General features: G+C 30.8%; 1 protein-coding gene across 1 annotated transcript in view; it reads left to right on the forward strand.

Moving 5' to 3' along the window:
* CngB (Cyclic nucleotide-gated ion channel subunit B) overlaps window positions 1-16,004 on the forward strand; it is a gene marked incomplete at its 5' end in the record, with an annotated part of 25,324 nt that overhangs the window by 8,064 nt on the left and 1,256 nt on the right. Inside the window, 11 exon segments of the mRNA XM_067046436.1 lie at window positions 5,408-5,524; window positions 6,075-6,334; window positions 7,142-7,231; window positions 7,959-8,146; window positions 8,225-8,366; window positions 8,931-9,090; window positions 9,396-9,577; window positions 10,712-10,875; window positions 13,909-14,010; window positions 14,161-14,290; window positions 14,474-14,584. Coding sequence (XP_066902537.1) covers window positions 5,408-5,524; window positions 6,075-6,334; window positions 7,142-7,231; window positions 7,959-8,146; window positions 8,225-8,366; window positions 8,931-9,090; window positions 9,396-9,577; window positions 10,712-10,875; window positions 13,909-14,010; window positions 14,161-14,290; window positions 14,474-14,584 — 1,646 coding nt within the window.

The raw sequence follows: 16,004 nt of genomic DNA on the forward strand, positions 1-16,004 counted from the left end.
GATCACTGCCATCAAGTTATACTTACTCAAGAAATACAGCAAACTTAAAAGATCTTACTCGATCTTTGTCAGAGGAGATCAAACATTATTGGGACAAACTATCATTTACATATTTTTTTTTTTTAATTGATTTATATTCCTTATGTTTTTCAATTATATTATTTGAAAAATGAATTGTTTTTTGTTTTCTGCATTTTTGATGTTGTGATAACTTAAAATCAATTTACCAAGGCATCGTAGAGCTCAGCCATTATTTTCACTCAACACATGAGCAACGGTATAGTTATAGTCCATTTAGCCGGAGACATCATCTGAAAAAAAGCTGACACTCGTTAATAGATGGCTATCGTAAGACCTGTCAAGAGAACAATATCTACGGTGATAAGATCGTGGATATCATCCCAACGATTGATTCACGGCCTTACTTGAGTAGTTGCGGTATTATTCTTTAGCCTACTATTCTACTAAAGGGGTCCATTTCAGAAGATAAGCGATAGTCAGTTATAGCTATTAGATCTGCTCTTATGACAATTGATACGTGACGGATAACGAACTTCGTGAACCATCTCTACTTCCTGACAAGAGAAGTTCCGTTGTAATCAAAGATCACCGTTAGCCGGCTGAATATTGTCTCTGGATGGACGTAGCCATTCACCAATGGCTCCGGAGTCGAACAATAACTGCCAACCGCCTGGTGTCGGAGCCTCTTCATTAAGTTCATGCAGGATTCTAGCGCCACCGCAAAACGATTTCCATACTCCTGATAATTGGATTATACGCTTCGTTTATTATTCCTGTCAGGGTTGGCACCGTTACCTACCTTTGCAGGCCTTTCATCCCGGGCTACAATAATGATTGGCCTGTTATTGTTTACTGCCTACTCCCAGCAATTTAACAGCAAATCAATTTGCTCCGGGCCAAATTATTTCTTTGTCATCATCAGGCTAACGCTGCAAATATTTTTATTAAGGAGCTTTAAATGGATAATGGCCGGCAAGTATTCAAATCTATCATAAATATATATAATTCATGAAATATTGTACAAATAAAGGCTACCATTCTGTTTTCTGGGAGTTGTGGCCATAGTAACGATTTGTTGAATGCATAAAAAATATGTATTTGGAGATAACCATAGCTCCATATTCACCCTTATGAGATATAGAGACAATTTTTAAAGCTAAATGTCAAAATCATGTGCTTGAGAATATTGCATGAAATATGTCCGACTAAATGTGGAGAGAATACGCATGAGTTGGCAAAAAAGTTAAATAAATTACGCAAAAATTGTTAAGTAGTTTTTGTTACTGGTCTGGAATAAAAACGAATGAATAAAACGTTATAGTACTACGATAATAAAATTACATGTTTTCAGAGAGTAGTCCTTAATGGAAACATAAATCATCACTTAGCTCAACAAATGGGTCTGAAGGGTCCATAACAATTTTTATTTAGGTTACGTATTAGTAACCTCTTTAAACTTAACAATTTTTTTTCTTTGATTTTCGTTAGGTTGTGTAGTCTATTTCAATAGAGATAAGTACAGTAATAAATTGCATTATATTGAAAGTATGATTTGATAGAAAGGCAAATAATTGAAACTTAGTACGACAGACTCGCCTATCACTAATCTAAAATCTACAATTATTTGTTTCATCCTCTTCTCATTGCATAATTACTGTTATATTTATAGGAAAACCAAATTGAACCTATGACATCGGGGGCCACTGGAGCTTCTAGGTCCCGGGTAAGCTCCTTTTGCACCCCTGTTCCTACGCCCCTCTGATGGAACAGACTAATAGCATCCGATATGGAAGCAAGATGCTTCCTATCCTATCCTAAGGAGCGCGGTGGGCCATTAGCAATTCACACTAAGTATTTTGATCCAAATGGGACAATTTGCATTCGATCGTAGGTCGCAGACCTCGCATAGGTCCAGTTGTTACATTTTATATATCTTTAGGAAAAAGCACTCCCGAAAAAGATCCAACAAAACTATAATTTATTTAAAGATTACCTCTTTAATTACGTTTACTAATTACCTTCCGCGTAATTACGTTTTTATGCATTGTGATTTGCACAAAACTGTTTAAATCAATAAAAATTGAGTGGCTCGAAGGAAAAACCTTTTGATATTCTAAATAGCGAAGAAATCGTAGAGGCCGTAATAAGACAATGGATGGTATTGGGTTGTAAAATAAGTTCGTAGCATTTTTTACTGGTGATGTCAATAAAAACTTCAGATTCTTGTAAATATTTTTAATCAATTATACATGAACCATTTTGATCTATTACGTGTCGCCATCTTTCAGGTAATTTTTTAATTCCGACCTCCCAGAACTTCTCCGACTTTCGCGCAATGAACTACTCTATGTGCGTTTTGCAGACCTCAAGCAGATTATAGTGTTTCCCGTTAAGAGAGTTTTGAAGGACCGAAATAAGTGAAAATCTGTTGGGGCAAGGTCTGGTGAATAGGGTGGGTGGAAATCGCATCCCAGCCAAATTCCAATAATTTCTGCCGAGTCTGCAAAGGCACGTGAGGACGGGCGTTATCGTGATGGAAAACTATGCCTTTGCTATTAGCCGATGTTGGACGCTTTTGCTCAACTTGACGCTTGCATGAGATACGTTAAGCGTTTCTGCTGTATCCCGTGTCATAGAGTGAGGGTTGCCTGTGAGCAATGTTTGAATTTGGTCATCATCAACAGTTGAAGGACGACCCGAGCGCTTTGCGTCTTTGAAGTCAATTTCCGGTTCTGAACCGAGCAAACCACTTAGGAATGGTACTTTCTCTTAAGCCATCATCGCCACACACACTACAAAGTTTATTAACCGTCTGTGCAGCAGATTTTCCTTTTCAGAAATAAAAAATCATTAAATGACGAAAATGATTTTTTTCTCTTCCATTATGAGCAAGCAAAATACCACTTAAAGATAAGAAATCTCGGTTGAATTTGATGCTCACCTTGAAGACCACATTGAAGCACCTTAACTAATCCTTTCCTTTTTTAGACTATGTAAACATTATTGACCAAGTAAACATGATTTTATAAACACAGAGAGGATTAATTGAAATATTGAAAAACGCTACGAACTTATTTTACAACCCAATATATTGAATCAACTGACTTAGGTGGAAGGGCATTCGCAAGCTGATCTCATAAAATGACTTCCTACTGATCAAAATGACTAAGCTTGTTTGTTGTATATTTAGTATAATGGCCTTAAATAATTCAACTAGTGGAGCAATGACGCTATCCTACAGGATAACTCTATTCAATGTGAGTAGGGAAGGTGGATATCTTCTATGAACCCATCATGAAATGTAAGTCAACACCACTATATTGGATTGGAACCAGAACCTGACTTGAGAGTACTGTTCCTTTTAAAAGTATTAAAGATAAACAAATACAACACTTAAGGAACTTATTTATTAATAGCAGGAATAGTTTTCTACTGAGAACATGCAAAAAATACACAAAAATGAAGAGTGACATTTGATACTCTAGACATCACTTCTCTCTCAACAACCAGTTACAACCATAATGTCGTACCAACCAAATATTACAAATAAGCCGCAATACCTACAGTTACTACCTAAGAGAAGAAGTAAAATAAATAAGACATCTCACAATAAACTATCACACAATTTCTCAGGGCACAATCAGCTCAAATAAAAACAACTGGAACCAAGTGAAGCCCCAATACAATGGACAAAAAGGATGCTAAACTTGGTGAATTCACTATGAGAGACCAAATAGTAGTAATGAATAATGCCTCTACCATTCTCATGTTCTATGGACAGTTCTTCCATATAAGAGCAAATTTCAAACTGAGTATACCTCAAGAGAAAACATCTTGTGACAGTAAGGATTTGAATTGGAGGTTGTTTTAACAAATTTAGCCGAATTACGAGGTTTATTATTTTTTAACTACAAATAGCACAATAAAATTGTTTTGTTTTTTCAAAAAAATAAAATATAAGAAACTATTTATTTTTTAGTGGCAATATAAAAACATAATAATCCCAAGGAGTAGCTATATGATGCTGAGAAGGCTGACAATTGCCTAATAGCCAGGCTCTTTATTACTAAACATTACACAGCACTTTCTGGCTAATAGAGCAGCTTGAGATGTATTAGTAGAGTGAACTAATGGTTAATTATCAATTATCAAGACATCTAGTTCATTAATCATAAAATAACTATAATGACTGAATATAAATGGTGTGATTCAAAATTTATGGAGGACTTCTAAATTAAGATTATTTAAACATCATTATTTTGGAATTTAAAAAAAATTGTTTTATTTTCACCTATTTGGCCATTTCTGGCATAGGAGGTGGTTATCCTTCATTGTCAACCTTTTCTTACCAGATTGGGAAGGTTGCGATTTATGCAGTAGGTCCACCATGAAATGAAACCAGATTCGGACCAGCAGGGCTTTCAACTCGAGGTTGATAAGGAGACATTTTAACACTATAAGCTGCCATAGCCTCATTTATTATACATAAAATACATTTTTAAAAAAATAATAGCTCTGTTTCACAATATTATATCATAAATTTAAAAAAAAAAAAAAAAAAGAAAACCTAACTAAACTCAAGAATTATTAATAAATCAAGAAATTGGTTCAAACTGTTATCTAAATAATAAATTATATTTCTTTGAAGATCACTTCGATGAAAGTATAATGCAAGATACTAATTATAAGCTCAAGAATCATTATCCCCAATAAATATTCTGTGAATCACTCATAATTATAACCATAATGGTTGTTTAATATGTGATCAAGAATGAAGGTGCACAAATTATACTCACTCAGTCATGCTTCAAGAAATTTTTAATTTCACATGATTTAATCATTTTTATTTTTAAGAATTAGTCAGTTTTATAACACATCTTTCATTTATTTACCAAATATATAGTATTAAAGTTCCTTCCAAGACTTTATTGATTAGTAAATGAATAAAAAGACTGAGTTTCATAAAAAAGTAAATATAAAATGAAACAAATTTGTACCTTCTTATTTTTGGTAGAATTGATAAATCCAGATGTTTTCTTTATTAGCAAGTTAAACTTAGTTAATTTATGCTCAAGTTCTTAATTTTCATCTTAGAACAAGGATTAATTTTTTAAAACACAAAGTATCAGATAGTATCCTATAGCATTTGATCTATAGCATTTAGTGACAAATCTTGATGATCATTGATACAATAAAAATTTTTAAAATATCAGATAGTACAGGGTAGTTCAACTAGTTTGTAATAATGTAATTCTTGAAATAGAAAGATCATACAATGATTTCTTAGATCTATTTAGAAAACGGGCAAAGCATGATAGCTAGTATGCTTAAAAACCTTGCTTTTACTAGTCCATAATAATCTCTGCTACAGTTGCCTTCCTTACAGAAGAAGTGAATACTCGGGTGTCGGCTGAGGAAGAAAGACAATTAATGGCATCAATGTCAAAGGAATGGACACCAGAACCAGAAGGTGGAAATTCTAAAGCAATTGTTGAACCTCAAAGTAAGTGTAGTTTCAAATAATATTATTGCATTTTATCTGCAGTATAATCTAGATAATCGGAACAACAACCTGTTGGATTAACAAATATTTCGGACTACTGATTGTCACATTTATACAATGTGAATAAAGAATCAATGTCGGAATGCAAAGTTTTTTTTTGTTTTTTTTATTTGATAGATTTATTTATTCATAGATATTACAATCTGCCACACAGTTGTGGGCAATAGGTAATACATGCAAAGTTAAATCTGTTTTATTAATACTTCTATATCATGAAAATGCTATAACCATTATTGGAGTTACTTGGCAATAATGAGCTAACATTTTGTGACTGAATAACAACTCACTTTCTTCCACTTCACCACTTCCCCTACTATGAGCTTTCAAATAATTTTTCCCCTAGAAGTCATGAGCTTGTCAGATTAAAGAACATTTTGGATTAAAAAATGTTAGACTATAAAGATTAAGCTGTATTTATTTAATTCTTATTTTACAATCAGTTTATAATTGGTGCCAGAGTAACGTGGTTAACGCACATATGTATTTACAGGTTGCCTATATGTGACATGGCTAAGTGTAGTGACATTAAGCTATTTATACAATTGTTTCGTCATTCCCTTACGAACAACTTTTCCATACCAATCAGCTGAAAACACACCAACATGGTTAGCTCTTGATCTTAGCATGGACTTTATATATCTCCTTGACATGGCTGTTGTCAAACCTCGTGTGATGTTTCTACAAGGTGGTTTCTGGGTAAGAGATACTAAACTCACCAGGGGAAATTATCTGGGAAAGTCAGAATTTATAGTAAGTACAAAACATTAATGTAAATAATTGAAACTTTTATTCTTAAGTTTCAATTGATTATTTTATTAAAATTACTTTGTCAGATATCAGTCTCATTTCTTTATGAGAATATATTCACCTCCTTCCTAAAATTCCATTCTTACTTCATCAGTCTTTCTGAAAAAGTTCCCTGGAAGGACAACACAAATTATAGAATACCAAGGAAAGGTTGTCAAATAATTAATTAATTATTGTAAGTGATTATTATGGAGATTAATATAATCAAACTGTTGTTCCAACAATGGATAAGGAATATACAAGTAGAATGGTAAAGAACAGCAATAAAAAAATGACCATGAAGAACTTTAATAAATTAATTTAACTAAGAAAAAATCATATTCATCATGCAAACGTAATACTTAAATGTTTACACTTGACTTTTGGCATCATTATTTAAAAAAGAAGAGAACTTGTGGCTGCCATATTTTTAATTGTAAAAACAGTTATCTAATATTTATACATTCATAATTATTAACTAACAAACCAGACTAAAATATTTACATTCAAGTAACTTCCCATATAGTTAAACAAGTGAATTCCCCCCACCCTCATGACCAACCAACCAGGAAAAATGTTTAAGGGTCCCGGAAATCAAAACCATGTTTGAGTGGGTTTATGTTCAGAGGCACTAACTCTATTACTAAATCCTCATCACAAATAAGGTCCCAACAATGTTATTTTTATTAATTTTAAAATTATTTACTTATAACCTATTAATGTAGCGTTATTAATAACAATATAAATGTTAATATGATTGAATTTTTTTAGGTAGATGTTCTATCATTGACCCCACTGGATCTATTATATTTTTATTTGGGCCCCAATTATCCTCTTCTTCGAGTACCACGACTTTTAAAGGTAATATTCAATTAATAAAATTATTTTATATCCCTTTTTGTGTGTTGATATTGGCACATCTGACAAAAAACAAATTATTTTATATCCGACATATTAGATTGTGGTTGATTTGTGACATTAACAGCTTTGGTACTATAAACAGGCAGTCCACTAGAGAAAGTTACCCCAGCCTGCAGTACTACCTTTGAAATTCACCCAATTCAAAATAAAACCAAAACTTTTTTTTCAAACATAGCACTTTAAAGCAAAGTAGCGATGTAGACCAGCTCTCCACTCCCCCAAGAAGTGAAAAAATTATTAATTCAATAAAACTTGAATTTTGTTTTCAAGCAAATACTAATTCTAATAACTAATAAATCACTGCAACAATTATATATAAACCTGATGGACTATAGCTTGCCCCCTTTGTTTTTATCCTAGGTATGCCTTTGGATGTAATGACTCATTTTTCACAAGTTTCTCTAACCAAATTTTAATTTATAGTTTTTATTATTGTATGGATTATATAAATATAGCTTCAACTGAAACCAGTATACAAATTTTTCAAAAAATGTCTTTCTACTTTTATTAGTAATAACGCAAAGATATTATTGAATTTAACCAAGATATATATTAGTTTAAATTATATATACTCCCATTAAATTAAAAAATATCAGTAATCTGAAGAAATTATATCAACTTCTTACCAATTTTGCAAAAAATTCAATATCTTTTAATGAAATTCCAGATACACAGCTTTTGGGAGTTTTTCAATCATTTTGATAAGTTTTCTCCATCGCCTTACATAGTTCGAATAGCCAGGACATTAACATACATGCTTTATCTTGTCCACATCAATGCTTGTGCCTACTATTGGGTTTCTGAAAATGAAGGAATAGCATCTAACCATTGGGTCTTCAATGGTGTGGGGAATGCGTAAGTATAACATTTTTAATATTTATATATTTAATATCAATTAACATTAAGATTGATACAATGTAAAGTTATTTCCAGGTATATCAGGTGTTTTTATTTTGCTGTAAAAACCGCTACATCAATCGGGAAAAATCCTCGTCCAGAGAACGAAGCAGAGTACTTATTTATGACTGTCTCATGGTTAATGGGAGTATTCGTATTTGCTATCCTCATTGGACAGGTATTATTTATGGCTAAATTTATCTTTAAAATAAAAATAAATAAATTAATAATTTACAGATTTTTTTTTTCTCTTCAACCAATAGTATATGGTTTAGCAAGATTTATATTTATCAAGATACATCAACAGATACAGGTATGGGAATAGAGGGCACTAATTCTGACAATTGGGTCTGTTGGTCCACCTACCTAGAGGTTAAACTTTACTAACCAGAGTGGAAATGAGAAGATTAATAAAAAAAAAATATATATCAATGATGTATGGAAACAATAATAATAATGAAGTAGATAAACAGAATTGCCATTTACGGAAAAAAATAATCCTAAGAAGTATAGTAAAGGATATATTACTCAGCAATCACGACTTTAAGAAACAATCGAGAAAAATCAAAGATAAAATTTTCAAAAACCAAAATGAAGAGTTTTATAATAACACTAATAATTCCTTTGATTTTATAAATAATAAATAGTTAATACAATTATCTTAACTCCTTTTAATAATGAACTAATTTTCCATTTAATAGATGATTTTTTTTAATTAAAAAATTTGAATTTGATCACACAGATAAGAGATATCATAGCTACTGCTACAAGATCTCAGACTGAATACAGGAAACTTATGGATGAAACTCTGCATCATTTAAGGAAGTTAAATCTTCCACAAAAGCAAATTGAAAGAGTAAAAACTTGGTTTTCTTACACCTGGGAACAACAGCATACTTTGGGTTTGTATAAATACTTTAATTTTCCTAAATTAAATTTTTAGTACTTATCAAACAGTTGTTAAATATTTCTTTTGACTGATTGTACATAATTGTATTTTTAAGCCACAGTCACTTTAGAATTGCAATAATATACTTAATAATTTTTTATTTAGTATATTTTGAGCAAAATGTTTCGGTTATTTTGTTTATTGTATTCTAACATTTTCTATGCATTGGTTTCAACTTAAACTTTCTATTTCTAAATGAACTTCATTTAAAGTATACCTTTCCCATGAAGAAGCGAAACAATCGTTTAATATTTTCAGATGAATCAAGAGTTTTAGATAACCTTCCACATAAGATGAAAACAGATGTTGCCATAAATGTTCACATTTCAACATTGAATAAAGTTCAACTTTTCAAAGACTGTGATGAAGCATTACTTCGAGAGCTTGTACTAAAGCTTCGTCCCGTTTTGTATCTGCCAGGTGATTACATCTGCCGAAAGGTAAAACATTTTCAAACATTTAAATGCTTCATTAGTTGAGAAACATTTAAGTAAATAAATTGAACTAATGAAGTGATTCTGAACATCTGCAATAATATCTGCTATTTTTATAGCTTTATATTAAAAAAATTCAGGAACCAAATTATCATGTCTTGGTAATGATAATGCAGTCTTAAGGACTCCCCTTAATTCCTCTTCTTCTTACCAAATGAATCTAATACATTTCCGACCATTATGCACATCTTTCTTATTCTGGATTATCGTCACTTCAGTCAGGTCATTAGTTTAGCTAACAGTAACCTTCAAAATGGAATATAGGGATTTTAAATTTTATATTTTTAGGCTATCATTTCTTGAAACTAGAAAACAGTTCATTGCTTATGATTTAGTTAATATTTCTTCAGTTGCAACATATTTCGGTACATACAATGGTACAATGAATGAAGATGCAGTTCATGTCTATGGTTATTCCCCAGATTCTATTTTCTCAATTTCCACAACTTTATAAGGCAAGTTATGCAAGTTGCATAAGCATATTGGATATAAGTTATGCATAATGCATAAGCAAGTTGCCTTATGATTTTCGGCATGGTAATTATGTTTGTACCTTTGCTACTTTATTTAAATATAAAATGTGTGGTTCTGAAGCTACATCAATTTTTATGAATCCGTTTTTATTTTCTGGTGGGTTACTTGAATTTTGAAAACGTTTTAAAATTATTTTAACTTTGCATTCTTTAAAAAAAAATATATATATACATATATTAGAACTTAAAAATCAAAAATTTTTTTAAAAAATCTCTTTATTTTCATACTCCACTTTATGAATCAACAGCTAATAACTAAATGTGGGGAATGCTAACAGTTAAAGACAATCATGGTGTGAATAAATATATCCCCTATAATGTAGAAAAAGTTATATATATTTTTTATCTCCTGTAGAAGTGGATCAATTTAAATGTTATAACAGTAAGTAGTTCTTACCCCCATAAATTGTCAAAGTGGTTTAAAAATCCCTGCAATATGTTTCATAGGGTCTCTTAATTTGTTTAATACAAATAGAAAAACTTGTCCTTTATTAATATTCTTATTAATTTATTTTGTTTGATTTTAGGTAATTATTTTATTTTTTAGGGTGAAGTAGGACGCGAAATGTACATTGTAAAATCTGGACAAGTACAAGTAGTGACTGGTATAGATGGAATTGAGGTTCTTGCTACACTTACTGAAGGTTCAGTTTTTGGAGAAATAAGTCTTCTTCAAGTTTCAGGAGGGAATAGAAGAACAGCTGATGTTAGGTGCTTGATAATTTATTAATTTTATCACCCCCACAGTTAATTAAATCAAAGCCTTAAGTAAACATAAGATCTCATGTCTTTGTGCTATGTGAATCTGTTTTGTTTTCAGAATTCTAAAGGAATCTGAATGAGCTTTTTTTTAAGAGAATTATTTTTTTGGAATAGTTGAATATTAACTTGAATAAATAAGTACCAGTTGGATTACTAAAACCAAATTTAAAATTATGATCATCATCACTGACTACTATACACTTCAAAATTTACATGACTTAAACTGATTCAAATCTTAAATAAAAACCAAAAATAGTGAAATAATTTATGTAAACATCTTTCCATCTATTTCTTGTACTAGGAAATCTAGAAATAAAAAAAAAAGGTTTATTCATTCTGGATATATAAATCTTGTTTCATCCTCTGAGACAGACTATCGTGGATATTTTTTTATGATTGGTGATAAATATCTAAACTTTTTGGGATGTCCAGATATGTCACCAGTATCAGTTTATGTCTTGAACTTGTCCTACCACATTTTTTAACCATAAAATAATTATCCTAAGTTAGTAACTTCTAGTTTCCTTTCAACTATTCTTTGTACAAAATGAAATGTTTATTATTTTATCTTTGGAACACAAAATAATAAGTTCTTTGCAAGGAATTATAATTTTAGATATTTTTTAATCCATGAATAAAAATCTCTGTAGTAATAGCAAATGGAATAAATATATTAGAACAATTTTAATAGAAACAAATAAATGATTAAATTTAAGAATACATATTACAGAATCAAAGAGAAAAATAAAAATTGGGATATTCTATGGATAAATGCAGAATTTATAAAACTATAACAGATTTATATTTGCAGAATATATCTGGTAAACGCAATTGAAGTAATTGCATTGTGACAGTTTAAATGGGCTTACGAGATTTTTAGGGTTGTTAATAAACAAAGTTTTAAAAAGATTTGAACGGGCAAGTAAAGATTTGACATGTACATCAAAATATAGGTGGGAGAACTATCCTATGGCTGGCGATGAAAATTAGAATTTTGATGGTGTCCATTGAGATATACGATACAGCAATGTTCAGGGGGATTGAAGCCAAGTTATTTATTTTATATTCCACACATAAAACAATAAAAATTTCATTTTGTTCAAAGATTAGTTGAAAGGAAATTAAAAGTTACTAACTTGGGATAACTATTTTATGGTTAAGTTTACAGTAAATATAGAGATAGTCTGGAAGGTGTAAAAGAATAATAGAAATTATAGAGTTGGAAAATAAGTCCTTTATTATTGGTTTTATTGGGTGGAAAAAAACTAAGTATATTTTGTACATAATATTTATTTTAATTTACAATATAATGTCCATTATTTTCTATTACCTTACTCCATCTCTCCAACAGCTGAATAATCCCATGTTCATAGAATGTCTGTGGTTTATTAGCGAAAAAGTAATCAAAGTGCTCCCTGACACCCTGTTCGTTTTCTAACTGTTTTTCTCTTAAGAAATTTTGTACAGACTGGAATAAGTGATAGTCATTAGAAGCAAGGTCCGGTGAATAGGGAGGGTGAGGCAAAAGATCCCATCCAAGGATTAACAATTTATTCCGGGTGACTAACTAAGTGTAAGCCCTGGCGTTGTCATGATGGAAGAAGACACCTTTACTATTTGCCAGTTCTGGGCGTTTTCTTTGAATTGATTCATCTAACTTTGTTAATTGTGAGCAGTATAGAGTAGAATCGATCAATAAATCTTGAGGCAACAGCTCATAAAAAATCACACCCTTGAAATCCCACCATACAGAAAGCATTATCTTCGTTGGGTGCAATTCCGCTTTAGATGTGGTTCCAGATGGTTTGTTGCTGGTCTCCAAGAATTTTTTTGCACCACATTAAGGTAGACAATCCACTTTTTATCCCCTGTCCTGATTTCTTTTCTTCCTGAAATGGATCATTTTCTTGACGTCTCCACAGTGAATCGCAAATGAAAGTGAGTGTTGCCAAGTTGGCTTCGGTCAGAGAGTGGGGGACCCAAACATCAAGCCTAGCCTCAAATGTAGCCAAGCTTCCACAAGTGATTTTCTACGCTTGTATGTGATATGTCTAGGATCTCTGTAATGTCTCACACTGATTGGGAAGGATTTTGATCGACTATCGCCTTAACATCAATGGTTTCAATTTCTTGTGGGCGGCAAAGTTGCGGTGCATCATTTATTTTGAAATTCCCTGCTCAAAATTTGGCAAACCAATTTTGGCATGTGCGCTCTGTTAAGACATTATCCTCATAGACCCCACATATTTTTTTATGTGCCTCTGCAGCTCGCTTTCCTTTTTTGAAGTAATAAAGCAAAATATGCCTATAATGCACGATATCTCCGTCAATCTTCTCAGCTGGATCACAAACACAATACTGACCTAATCTTAACAAGTGACAACAGATATAACTATTTACAAATTACAAATAGGATAAACAATCTTCTGTTGGGATTAATTGAATCAGAAAAATGTAACTTATTATAAACAAAACATGAATACAAAAACCGAAAGGACTTATTTGCCAACCCTTTATTTATTGAATTTTGATGCTTTGGATCACATTGCAGGCCTTCTTCGGGGCTAAAATGAGGTGAAAATGTGACAAAAAATGACATTAATAAAAAAATAGATAAACAGTAAAAATAATAATAGATAGAAAACTAGAAAAAAATAGATCAAAAAGTAAAGCCAGTAATAACATAGAACATAACATAAATAATTATAAGACATGTATTATGATAAGAAATGTAGATAAGAAATAGATTTTATTTTGTTCACATCAGTTTCACTTGTCAAGTCATAATGTCATTTCTTATAATCCTATATGATTATTCACTTATTACTATTTAATTTATTTTTTACTGATTTCATATCATCATTATTCTTATGGTTATGAAATTTTCTTACAGATTTTTTCATATTTTCCATCATATTTCTGCCTTAGTGCATCTTGCTCTTTGTTGCTCAGTAATGTGATTTATATACAATATAATTTCAGATCAAACGGATTTTCCAATTTGTTTGTTCTAAATAAAGATGATCTCAATGAAGCTTTGAAATTCCATCCTAATGCACAGGAGATCCTAAGGAAAAAGGCCAGGTAATCTGAACTTCCTTATTATTTTTAATGGGTTCTAATTACTTTAATGATGATAAATAAATATAATTATTTGTTCTTAATGATTTTAATTAAAACCGAAAATAAAAGAAAATTGTTCTTTAAAATTATTTTGATTTTTTTTTTCTCTAGACAATTAGTTAAGCAAAATGCAGCAAGAGAACAGATGACAAAGGCAAAGGCAGAAGTTGCTGCTGAAGTCCTGATTGGTAATCCTGAACCAGGGCCAAAACAGCCAAGGCTATTGCCGATTGTGATGAAAGTAAGTCTCATTAGAAGCCGCACAATAGAATGCAAACGATCAATAAAAATAATTAAGAGATGTCAATTTATATTGGTATAACTTTATTTTATGGAAACTAATCCATGAAATATTAATATAAGCTAATAATATAAACAAATTATTTAAAAGAATCAATTACTGAATCATTAAATTAATTTTTAGGTTTTGCCACCAGAATCTGGATCTGCAAGACTTTTGAAGTACGGGTCCCGTTGGGGAAGAAAACGTAGACTAAATACAACCAACAGTGCAGAATCTGCTCCTATTTGTATGGTAAATAATACATTGGATTTTCAGTAAAACTTTAAATTGTATTGTCAGAATCTACAATATTTTCACTTTAGAAATTCTGGACTCATGAGAATGACAAACAGGATCCCCAAATATTCTAACATAGCTTATCCCACCACAGTCTTCATAAAGAACTAAAAATATAATTTAATTTAAGCCGCCTTCCAAAATAATAACTTTTTAACAAATGCAGGAAGCAGTTATTGAAGTTTTCCACCTCAATTCACCTCAAAAAAGACATCTGAAGACAATCGTTAAATATAAAGTAACATCATCAGAACCATAAAATTCTGAAAAACAAATAAAGACTATTGAAAACTAAAACTAAAACTCCTGCTATCTTCCATATGATATGTTCCATATTATGGAAGGTTATAATTCTATTAAGAAAAATTTTGTTTTTCTCCTTGCGTCAGACTACTGAGTCATGTAGATAAACAATTATCTAAATTACCAAGGTCCTAATGTAATTAAATAAGAAATGAAAAAAATTTTAAAAAAACAAAGTTATTGATACTACTAAATCAGAACCAGGAGAAAAAAATGTACAAATAATTTTGAAGAAAAAAAAACAACACAATTATTGAAAGTAAAAAATATCTCTAAATTAATATATGAGTTTCAATCTATTCTAATTTATTTAAAACATTATTATACTCTTATTTTTTCATTTGCGTATCCATTTCATTGATGAATGAATATTTTATATCAACATATGAAATAAGAAAGTCTAAATGAATGAATGAATATCTCAGGCTGTATGATGTAGTCTTTAAACAGACATTTTTAATTTGCGGGAGCTCAGATAACATGAAGGGATTCACTCAGCATCATGTTATGACCCAGGGTTTCTATGATGTAATAGGAGGCTAATCACTCAGGAAAATGACTGTTTCTTTTGGTTCCCATTTGACAGTACATTTAAAGAGCCTGGTTCATGGTTAGTATTTATCTAATAAATACTATCTAAATAAATTATGATATATTCGGGTTGGCTATTAGGATGCCCATACTCCTTGCTGTAAACATCTATGATGTCACTTAAAGTGTTTACCTTCAACAACAACACTTTGTGGCACAATTAGCCATATCTTCAAGGAATGTCTATATTTCACATCACACCTCAATAGCTTAGGTTTAAACCTGAGTATTTCATAAACCCTTAGAAACAATGATAAAACAATAAAATCGGTATTTCAGTTTTTAAATCGAAAGGTTTATTGTCACAAATAAAATATCAAACAGAAGAAAGATAAAAAAAAAAAAAAAAATTAATGGTGTTGATGACCATTGATGTTTTACGCCACAAAATAAAAACAAACAAGTGTTTACTAATACTTCCAGTTGTACACATTTTAAAAATTTTATTTAAAATATATTATTCCTCTTTTATTTATATATT

This window comes from Halyomorpha halys, unplaced genomic scaffold, assembly GCF_000696795.3.
Source record: "Halyomorpha halys isolate HHAL.00 unplaced genomic scaffold, Hhal_1.1 Scaffold95.1, whole genome shotgun sequence".
NCBI lineage: Eukaryota > Metazoa > Arthropoda > Insecta > Hemiptera > Pentatomidae > Halyomorpha > Halyomorpha halys.